Genomic DNA, 11161 nt, shown 5'->3' on the forward strand with positions numbered 1-11161 from the left:
AAGCTCATGTAGACAAAGATCAAGAGCACTGGTATGGTGAGACAGGAGCTTGCAAAGCTTAAAAAGGAGGTTGCAGCTTAAAAACCTTTCTAAGTAGTGACTCACATTGATTTAAAAGCAATTTTGAAACTTGTAATTTTATTTTGAGGATTATATTCTACTACCTTTGTTGTTTGCTTTAGATTGGGAGATTATTTTTCTGATCTATGATGAACAAAAATTATCTGGGAAAAGTGCAATTTGACACTTTTTGTTCATTGTAAAATTGGCCATTCAATTGTGAAAGTAAATGAGTTGGTGGATTTAATTTTGTATAATTGGGTGAATGAGTTGGTGAATTTGACTGTTAAAAACATGAAAGGAAGCTAAAATTAAAGGTTGAAATAATGATGTTAATGGGGGATTTGACTGTTGAAGAAGAAGAAGAAGGAATTGGGGTGGGTGCTGGGTGGAGGCGCTGTTGAAGAAGAAGAAGAGGAAGGAGGGTCTGCCGGGTGGGGGGCCTATATATATAGAGAGAGAGATTTTAAAAAATATATATTTTATATATATAAAAATTAGTATATATATATATTTTACTTTTTAAAAAAAATATATAAAGATAATATGTGTGTGAGATTATTTTTTTTTTAAATTATAATTTCTTAAGTGGCAATGATATGATATTGATTTAGAAATGATATAATACATGTGTAGTACACTCTTCGTTGTGAGAGTGAATTGTGATTTTGAGGTTATATTTAATTCACTTTAAAATTATTAAGGAGATAAATAATTACTATTTATAAGTTAAGTTAAATTGTTAAAATAAATTTTAACACAAGTTAGGAATGAAATGGTGTACTTTCTCTATTATTTTCCTTATTCCTGGATGGCCCAGCAGACACAAAATACAAGAAAGCTGGTACATTACTTCTCTTGTCATTTCTTTGTTTTTGGACATACCACCGTTCAGACAAAAACACCCTGCACCCCTGCAAGATCCATCTCCCTACCCCACCCCCCACCCCCACGCCACCCCCCAACTTCAACCTGATCTCATCTACCTCAAAAAATACAAATATAAAAATCCCATCTTTCCATTTTTCCCTGTCTCACTCACCTCCTAATTCTTGTACATATAGTTGTACTAAACTCTTCTATATGATCAAAACAAGAATCTTGAAACTCTTAAAAGATTCAAAAGGGTTCAAGAAAATAAAATGGTAAATGTGAAAGGAGGTACAAGGCCACCGTGGGTAGGATTAGGTGCAGCTGTTTGGTTGCAAATAGCATCTGGGAATGCATACAATTTCCCACTTTACTCTCATTCATTGAAATCAGTTCTTGTTTTCAATCAGCAGCAGTTAACTATGCTTGGGGTGGCTAATGATATTGGTGAAAATGTTGGGCTTATTCCTGGAGTTGTTTGTAATAAATTCCCGCCTTGGGTTATTTTGTTGATTGGTTCTTTTTCTTGTTTCTTTGGTTATGGTGTTCTTTGGCTTTCACTTAGTCAGACTGTTCAGAACTTGCCTTATTGGATGGTAACGATTCTTCCTTCATTGGCTTTTATTTTGTTTTGTGTTAAAGATGTACTAAACTTTGATTGATCTTTATTGGAATTTTCATTTTTAGGATATTACATGCTGTTTTAGTTCTTTTTATCTGCAATTGGAATCTTGTTTCATTGTTTTGAGATGATTAGATTAGCATTGAAATTTACTACCTAATTATATGTCTTAGTGAAATACGATTCTTGTAGGAGTGCGTCCATGCCAGTAGGTAGGAGTGCGTTGTTTTGTGGTCTGTACTAGTAGTCGTAGTGCTGCGCTTGTAGTTTCTACTTTCTGGAGTTTTGGTGATGTTTGTTGGATGGTAAAGATTCTTCCTTTGTTGGCTTCTATTTTTGTTTTGTGTTAAAGATGTACTAATCTTTGATTGATATTTATTGGAATTTTCATTTTTAGGATATTGTATGTTGTTTTAGTTCTTTTTTTATCTGCAATTGGAATCTTGTTTCATTGTTTTGAGATGATTAGATTAGCTTTGTAATTTACTACCTAATCATATGTCTTAGTGAAATACAATTCTTGTAGGAGTTTGTCCATGCTAGTAGGTAGGTGTGCTTTGTTTTGTGGTCCATACTAGTAGTCGTAGTGCTACGCTTGTACTTTCTTCTTTCTTGAGTTTTGGTGATGTTTGTTGGATGGTAAATATTCTTCCTTTTTTGGGCTTTCTTGTTTTCCCTTATGTTAAAGATGTAAACTTTATTGGTGTTTTTGAAATTTCATTTCTAGGATATTACATGCTGTTTTAGTTCTTTTTATTTGCAATTGGAATCTTGTTTCATTGTTTTGAGATGATTAGATTAGCTATGGTATTCACTACCTAATTATAATAGTGTTGAATATGATGTATTCGGAATGTTGAGATTAGTTATGCTAGGATTATTTCTTATCCACCGTTTGATTTGGTGTTTAAGGACTGTCTTTAACCATACTTATCCATGTAGTGATAGCACTTGTATTACTAATTCCCTGGTCTTCTATGTATTAGTTGCCCGCCTTATAATACTGAATAGGATGTAAACTAATAGGCTAAATATCCTATCAAACAAAGGATTAAACAATACCATGTCTAATACATGTATGAGGTTTTCTAATACATCCCACCTAACGACCCTTTTGTGAAGTCCAATTTTGACCTCTCTACCTCCGCTCCCAAGACAGGGGTAGTGTCTGGGTACACGCTAACCTTACCCTTCCTCGATCCCACTTGTGGGATTACACTTTGCATGTTCTTGTTATTGTAGCTAAGTTTGATTTGATTATGGAGTTCTTTGGCTTTCACTTAGTCATACTGCTCAGAACTTGCCTTGCTGGATGGTAAAATTCTTGCTTTTTGTCTTTTTTCTTACTCTCTCTTGTTGTTCTTGTCGTTTTTTGTGTTGAAGATCTAATCTTAGACTGATGTTTTTTGGAATTTTCATTTCTAGGACATCACATGCTGTTTTATTTCTTTTTTTTTTGAAATTGGAATCTTGTTTCATTGTTTTGAGATGGTTAGATTAGCTTTGGAGTTTACTAGTAATTATATGACTTAGTGAAATCCGATTTTCTTTTCCATTGGAAACAACTTCTCTACCTCCCAAGGGGTAAGGTCTGCGTACACACTACCTTCCCTTCCCTGGACCTCACTTGTGGGATTACAATCAGGGGCGGAGCTACCCTTTACATAGGGGGTTCATCCGAACCCCCTTCGGTGAAAAATTATACTACATTTACATGGTTAAAATTATTTTTTATGTATATATAGTATATGTTGAACCCTCTTCAATTAGTTCGTATGTTCACTTGTGAACCCCCTTAGTGAAAATCCCGGCTCCGCCACTGATTACAATGCGTATTTTGTTGTTTAGTGAAATCCAATTTCGTTCCGGAAGAGATTGATTTTTGTGGAGGTCTTTGGTTTCCACTTAGTCATACTGGTCAGAATTTGCCTTATTTGATGTTAAAGATTCTTCCTGTTTTCCCTTTCAAGTCCCTTTTGTTTTTCTCGTCTTCCTTTTTGTTCAAGATCTAGTCTTTGATTGAGATTTTTGAAATTTTCATTTCTAGGACAGCACATGCTGTTTTAGCTCTTTTTATTTGCAATTGTAATCTTGTTTCATTGTTTTGAGATGATTAGAGTAGCTTCAGAATTTACTACCAAACTATATGTCTTTAGTGAAATCCAATTTTTGTCTATGGGAAAAAGCCTCGCTACCTCCCAAGTTAAGGGCAAGGTCTGCGTACACACTACCATTCCCAGACTGACAGACTCCACTTGTGAGATTACATTGGGTATGTTGTTGTTATGAAATCTAAGTTTGTTGTGGAAGAGATTGTTTTGGAGCATCTCCAATTGGTATGTGTTTGGCTGTAAATGCAAATACATCATTATAAATATAAATATTTCAGAAAAATCAGTTATTATAAGTAATAATTCTCCAAAATTGATTCATGTAGTGATGGCTGAAGGAATTGCAAAAATTGTGCTTGTATAATTGAATTTTATGTGGTTGACAATGACTTTCAGATTTGAAAATGGTACAACCTGAAGAAGTTCTGCGAAATGTTAGCAACTGCCCGGTCCCAGCTATAATTAGCGTTTCTGAGAGTAGACCTCTTCACTCTTGGTTCATCTATCGTGATTATGCTTGCCATGAAAGAAAAGTTTCTGACTTAGAAGTGTTTAATCATGCAACTTTCAGTTAAGAAACATTGATTGTTGGATCAAGTCATCTATAAGAGGACCTCGGCTTCTGTGAGTCTTAGATGCACTTAAAGCAACAAGCTGAACTTAGTTCTCGCGGCTGAAGAATAATTCATTTGTTATTACATTTCATGAAACAAATGGTGCTTGAACACAACTAACAATTAAGTAGATGTCCCAGCTGGTAATCTTTTTCCCCCCCTTAGAAACCGAATATTTTTCTTTGGATCTTGCTTTTTCTGCTTGAATTGGTACAGCTGTCATATTTTTCTGGTTGAGGCTCAGCCATCAACACCGATTACCATGGCTTAATTCATAGAAATTTTCCATGTTGTTCTTTAAGTCGTTGGCTGCTGCTTGTGAAGTTGTACCCTCTGATACTCGTTAATGCTTTTCACGTTTAGAATTTCCTTATGTTTCCATTCATCGTCGCCTGTATCTTCGTTAACACTTCTTATGGTTTCAAGAGTTAATCTGATTGTCATTTTCTCATTTCTTCTTTTTAATTTGAATTATATACTGTACTTCATGGTTTGACAGTTATGGATTGCACTCTGCGTGGCCACGAATAGTAGTGCTTGGTTCAGCACAACTGTGCTTGTGACTAATATGAGAAACTTTCCTCTAAGCCGGGGCACGGTTGCTGGGATTCTTAAAGGTTATGGAGGGCTCAGCGCTGCGGTGTATGCAGAAGTCTACAGTGCTTTGCTTCGCAATTCTTCTTCTAAGCTCTTGCTGTTCCTTGCACTAGGGGTTCCTACTTTAAGTTTGTCAATGATGTACTTTATTAGGCCCTGTACTCCATCTTTAGGCGAAGATTCTTCAGAGTCATACCACTTTTTGTTCGTCCAAGTAGCTAGTATTGTTCTCGGTGTCTATGTATTAACAACAACAATTTTGGAAGACGTATTTTCTTTAAATGTCTTTGTTTCTTACACTTTACTCGGTATTATGGTGGTCCTTCTAATGGCTCCACTGGCCATTCCCGTGAAGATGACTTTTTATCCCTCAACCCGCGGCAAGCTGGGCGTGTCCGATGTATCAGAGAATTCAGAACCCTTGTTAACACCATTATCATCATCAGCAAACCTAGGAAGTTTTCAAGAGGGAGACGATATCTCTGAAGTGGATATGCTTCTGGCTGAAGGGGAAGGTGCAGTAAAGAAAAAGAGGAGGCCGAGAAGAGGTGAAGATTTCAAGTTCACTGAAGCTTTGGTCAAGGCAGATTTCTGGCTTTTGTTTTTGGTTTACTTTTTTGGTGTGGGTTCTGGGGTTACTGTTCTCAATAATCTGGCGCAGATCGGAATTGCTCAAGGTCTTCATGATACAAAAATCCTGCTATCGCTTTTCAGCTTCTGCAACTTTGTTGGTCGTCTTGGCGGAGGAGTTGTTTCAGAATATTTTGTCAGGTGTGATCTCCTTCACCTCTTAGTTACTATTTCTATTAATCTCCTCTTGTTGCCCCTGAGATTTAATTTCAAACGGCAATGGTCGAGGGACTTGTGAGTTATGTGACCTAGGTCATAGGTTCGAGTCTTGCACCATGTGAATCCGGTATTAAGTGGAGAAGGATGGAGAAGAGGCCTATTATCCCCAAGTTTTGTAGGCTGCGGTTGGTCCTTAGGTCATTAAAAAGGCAGTCCGGTGCACTAAGCTCCTGCTATGTGTCAGGCCCGGGGAAGGGCCAGACCACAAGTGTCTATTTACGCAGTCTTACCTTGCAATTTGCAAGAGGTTGTTTCCACGGCTCGAACCCTTGACCTCCTGGTCACATGACACTAACTTTACCAGTTACGCCAAGGTTTCCCGTCCCTCGATCATTAAAAAGATAAAAGAGTAATCCCTCTTGTTTGACTTAATTATTATCAACCTATGGGAAAATGAAATGGAAAAGGAAATGATGATTGGCGGTTTCTTTGCTTAAAACTTAGCCAAAATTAGTTTATTGCTACTATTAACTTTATGTTTTTTATCGATAAAATTGAAAAGTTAATGTCTTCTAAGTATCTCCCATAGGATAGTCAAAAGCAACTTATGGATGAGATAGCTTATTGAAGATGCTAAAGATGCTTGAAATGATTAAGTAGACTGCATGTTTCATTTATAGTGTCTCACTGTCGTAATACTAGCACTTGTCTAATTGCTTGTTGTTCGATTTGCAATGCAGGTTAAAAGCACTGCCTAGAACAGTATGGATGACATGCACACAAGTATTAATGATCATTTCCTACCTTCTGTTTGCTTCTGCACTTAATGGTACCTTATATGCAGCAACAGCATTACTAGGAGTTTGCTATGGTGTTCAATTCACAACAATGGTCCCAACAGCCTCTGAGCTGTTTGGTCTCAAGCATTTTGGTATAATTTTCAATTTTATGTCGCTAGGGAACCCGTTAGGTGCTTATCTCTTCTCCGGTCTCCTTGCTGGGTTTCTCTATGATAACGAAGCAGCCAAGCAGCACACCTCCACATGCTTGGGTCCTCATTGCTTTAGAGTCACGTTCCTGATTCTTGCCGGAGTATGTGGTGTAGGAACGATGCTTAGTATTGTTCTTACCATGAGAATAAAACCCGTTTACCAAATGCTATATGCTGGAGGATCCTTTCGGCTACCTCAAAGTTCAAATCATTGAGGTATCTTGAAAAAAGCCTGACCAACGTCATGTGGTAAAGTTCTAAAGGAAGCACATTGATCAGCAATCACCTGTGAGTTCAAATTTCGGATAGTTTTATGCTTTTGAAAGGTTGTGTGATTTGTATGATATGTTCAAGAAGTTTAGCTTTGTTAGGTTAGTGTCCACAGTGAAGCATCTTGCATGTAGATGCTTAAACTTTTGTAACACGGTACATCAAGCAATAGTAAGAAATAGTGTTCTCATCTACTTTGTTTCCATTCCATCCCTAAATACTTATACAATCTTGGTAGTATTATGAACATGTTATTGTTAGGTATTGTATCATTGCTCCCTTGAAACTGACATCTCAACCCTATGAAAACTGTTCCAATGATACAACACATAATGATTAAGCATATGGTTGTTCCTTAGAACTCGTACATGTATTGTGCTTATGCTTCAAAGGAAGCTGTGAGAATAGTTTTTGTTGTTCTCGATTGCTGGCAAAAGCATGGAACTAGACTGAAAACTGAAGAATATACTGCTCTAGTTATTTTATACACCGTCTGTATTTAAACTCCACAAAGTGTATATTTATGCTGATGATTTGATTTGGTTAATGTTATTTACTTTAATTCTCAGCTACCATCGGAACAATTTCAAGTTGGCTTATCGTTACCGATAAGGTCAATTCTGGTAAGTTTTGGTGCTTCTGGGATGTCATGATACCTGTCTTTGTCAGTATGAAAAAAGTTTTGCATGTGAAGGTTGTTATCAGGTCCTGCTATCATTCCTCTTTTGTAGAATAAACTCCCAGGGAGATCCTTTCACTAGGTGGATAGTTTACCCCAAAATCATGCTGCTTCTGTGGTCCTGCTATTTATCTTTAATGCCTTTCACCGGTTGGGGTCTATCGGAAAAGCCTCTCTACCTCCTAAGGTCGGGTAAGGTCTGCGTACATTCTACTCTTCCGGGACCTTGTTGTTTGTTGCCTTTCATCGGTTGGAAAACTCGATTCTGATCTTATATACATTGCTAAACATTACATGAGTGAAGGAGAAAGGAATTTGCATATCCTTCAATTAATAGATGAAATGGAAGTGGAATGATACCAAGAGTGACCTTTAAAGTGTTGATGTATTAAAATTCTTTTTGCTAGTCTTTTCTTTGCAATATATACTTGTACCTAATTGAGCTTTCTATTTGGGTAGCTCTATATTGATCTCTTGGGAATATTGAGGCTAATTGATCCCCTTGCTTAAAATTTCATTTTTGTGCTTAATATGAACCAGTGTTATTAAAAAGCGAAAAAGCTCTAAGGTCCAATGGGGCTTTAAGTGCAAAGCGCAAAAGAAACGTGGGCTTTAATGAATAAAAAATGCAAAGGGAGGAAAAAATTTACAAATATATATGTTTAGTCCAAAACAAATATATAAGCATGAATGACAAATATATGAGCAAAGAAATTGAAAACAAATTATGATAAAGTGAAATATCAATTTTTTAGTGTCGCCACTTCACAAGAAAATCATCGACAAGGAAAATTATACCTTAGAACCTTGATGACGACACTGAAGCATCAAAGCGCTCAACACCTTTTGAGCCTCTCTTCAAGGCTTCAGCGCGTCTTTGATAGCACTGATATGAACCAGCCATCATACATATTTGATACTAAAATTCAAGACTTCCAAATAGACAAATGCAGAAAAGAAGGTTACAACAGAACAAGACATGTTGAGACATCAATCCCAATGCTTGTTTGCCATACCTTAAAAGTGCATTCTGCCTTTTTGCTAATAAACACCAAACATATATCTACCAAAACCCATACTAAACTAGGCGATTTCTTCCATCTCTTCTAGACGTAGTGGACAGATGTACTGGTACGTCATATTGGTGGGGGGTTTCAGGCATCCCGTGGAATTAGGTGAGGCGAACGCACACGAAAGCTGGACACCACGATTATCAAAAAGAAATAGAAACATACTATAACCTAGGATTCTATGAATCTGCCCGACAGTCTTACAAGATGATATAGCTTCATATGAGTTGTCAAGTGGGCTTCATATCTTGAAACATTAAAGACCATTGTGAGTACACAACCCCATCATCAGCTGGTATCATTTCTTGACAGCAGTGATTAAGCCTTGGGCTAAAACACTTTACATCCAATGGTCCAGATTTATTGATTCTGCTTGGATAAACAGCAGTGTCTTTGTATCTTCTGTCCAATGGACCAGACTTCATTGGACTCCTATTGGGATACATCAACTTCTCTTGAACTCTCCCATCAAGAGGCCCTGAGGCACTCATAAATTTGTCTTGCATTCTTCGGTCTAGTGGTCCTGACTTCATTGCCATGCTTCTAGTTGTGATGATGGCTCTCTCTTGCCTCTGGTCCTTCGAGCTCTCGAGCTTCTTCAGTGCTCCGGTCCACTGTGTTCGATAAGGCTTGAGCTCGGAGAGAGCTAGATGAGTCGAACCTCGGTGTAAACTGAGCTTGCTCAAGTTCTTGGCAATGAGTTTCTTGGTTTTGTTGATTGCCAAAACAAGTCTTGAAAGGCCATTTGATGATGAGGTTGTTGTTGTTCCTCCTCCTCCTCCTTCTCCGTGGCTGCCGGCGCCTTCCTTTCGAGCCAACTTGAGAATCTCTAGCCTGTGTTTGGCTACATTTATGTCCATGCTTTGAAGGAATTCATGATTGAAGTAAATCAAGTCCTCTTTCTGAAGCTCATTTTTGTTGAAAACAAGACCATACTCATAAACAAGTTCTTGATCAAGGCTAGTCTTGGATAACCAAGAATACCAATCCATGTTTTTTATGTTTGCTAATAAGTGATGTGGCTAATGAGACATATATTACATATATGAAGCAATTTGAACCCCACCCCCCAAACAACAACAACAATGCACACCCCACCCCACCCCACCCCACCAAAAGAAAAAGGGAAAATAAAGCTCATTTGTCCATCCCCACTAAATAGATAGGAGGAGGAAGGTGGAAAAGGTCAAGAGTAAGTAAATGAGGTTGAAAATATCAACATGGCTTGTGATGTAATGGTAAGACTGCTCTGCCCTTAATTAAAGGTCTTGGTTTTGATCCCTGACAGGGGTGGGCATGGTATAATATATTATCGAATTACCATACAAAATCGAAATTTTTGATATCGCAGTTCTGATATCATGGTATTTGATATAGTATATGATGTACGTTTTAAATTTTTCTGATATTTGATAAGATATTTGGTATTTACAAGTAACATACCGAAATATCGAATACTAACACCTAAGTATATAGTTACATAAATAATTATATATCTTATTAAACAACAAATATACCACCTGGCGTTAGTATAGAACTAAATATTTAGACGTCGAAACTTTGACTATTCTATCTTGATTGAAATGTCTTTTTATGTAATTGATTAGTAAAAGGAATTATTTGTACTTTTGTTTGGACATATGTTTATACATGTGTAATCTGTTAGCATGATGTAATTGAATTTTTTTTGAAAAGTCGAAGTGATAATATTCTATTATACGATTATATATTGTCAAAGTTGAACAAACTATGGTTATCGATTTACCATACCGCAAAATATCGAAACCGAACTTCAAAATATCTAACCATACTGAATTAATTTGATATGGTAATAGTATAGTATTTTTAAAAATCAAATATCGAAATTACCATACTGAAGATTTAAATATCATATCATACCATGTCTACCCCTAGCTTTAAGTATGAAAAAAATTCTGTTGGAAGCGTCATTCCCAAAATGGGCTCTGTAATGTGTGATCCAGACTAGTTGGGACGTCAATACGGATATCAAACGTGAGGAAAAAAAATGAGCTTGACAAGGAAACCAAAATACAGTGGTGGGTAAGATGATAGGTGGCTAAATAATGAGTCATAAAATTCAACAAGTTTTGTTGGTTTGCTTGAAAATTAGGCAGTTAGACCTCATTAAAATTGGTTTTAATTCTCATGTTAGTGTATAGTTTTTAGAATTCAATTAATCACCCATTTTCTTCAAGAATTTAATTGAGATGTACCCCATCTAATCTCTACTTGATGCTTACATTGCATAACTAAGTAGCATAAACTTGCCAAAAACTTAAACATCATGGAAAACTTGACATGTACACACTTAGTATTGTAAGGGGGTTGAACTCTCCACATGCAATTAGAAAGTATCCTAAAAACAAGGTTAAATTGTTCCCTTTTCAAGAAAAAGAATTACATGGAGAAACCTAAGGGGTCGTTTGGTAGGATGCTTTAGAAAAAATAATACATACATTGACTTTGT

General features: G+C 36.6%; 2 protein-coding genes across 3 annotated transcripts; one reads left to right on the forward strand and one right to left on the reverse strand.

The window, feature by feature from the left end:
• Positions 1 to 868: 868 nt before the first annotated feature.
• LOC107855254 (protein NUCLEAR FUSION DEFECTIVE 4) lies at positions 869 to 7118 on the forward strand. 2 transcript variants are annotated; one of them, XM_016700249.2, is made up of 3 exons: positions 869 to 1526; positions 4777 to 5645; positions 6404 to 7118. In XM_016700249.2, the coding sequence occupies exons 1-3, from the start codon at positions 1203 to 1205 to the stop codon at positions 6867 to 6869; spliced, it is 1659 nt and encodes a 552-aa protein (XP_016555735.2). In that variant the 5' UTR covers positions 869 to 1202; the 3' UTR covers positions 6870 to 7118. The 2 variants fall into 2 exon arrangements, with proteins under 2 accessions (XP_016555735.2, XP_047271144.1); XM_047415188.1 differs by lacking the exon at positions 869 to 1526 and adding an exon at positions 3588 to 4420.
• A 1187-nt stretch (positions 7119 to 8305) lies between these two features.
• On the reverse strand, positions 8306 to 9894 carry LOC107855255. Its single transcript, XM_016700250.2, has one exon. The coding sequence runs from the start codon at positions 9663 to 9665 to the stop codon at positions 8904 to 8906; it is 762 nt and encodes a 253-aa protein (XP_016555736.1). The 5' UTR covers positions 9666 to 9894; the 3' UTR covers positions 8306 to 8903.
• Between the last annotated feature and the right edge of the window lie 1267 nt (positions 9895 to 11161).

The sequence above is a fragment of the Capsicum annuum genome, chromosome 7, assembly GCF_002878395.1.
Source record: "Capsicum annuum cultivar UCD-10X-F1 chromosome 7, UCD10Xv1.1, whole genome shotgun sequence".
Lineage (NCBI taxonomy): Eukaryota > Viridiplantae > Streptophyta > Magnoliopsida > Solanales > Solanaceae > Capsicum > Capsicum annuum.

Excerpts from the sequence above, each read along its gene's own strand:
- LOC107855254 (XM_016700249.2), top strand. The coding sequence starts at position 1,203 with ATGGTAAATGTGAAAGGAGGTACAAGGCCACCGTGGGTAGGATTAGGT. Across the intron at positions 1,527-4,776 it reads AGAACTTGCCTTATTGGATG|TTATGGATTGCACTCTGCGT; the intron begins GTAACGATTCTT and ends ATGGTTTGACAG. Across the intron at positions 5,646-6,403 it reads GTTTCAGAATATTTTGTCAG|GTTAAAAGCACTGCCTAGAA; the intron begins GTGTGATCTCCT and ends TTTGCAATGCAG.
- LOC107855255 (XM_016700250.2), bottom strand. The coding sequence starts at position 9,665 with ATGGATTGGTATTCTTGGTTATCCAAGACTAGCCTTGATCAAGAACTT.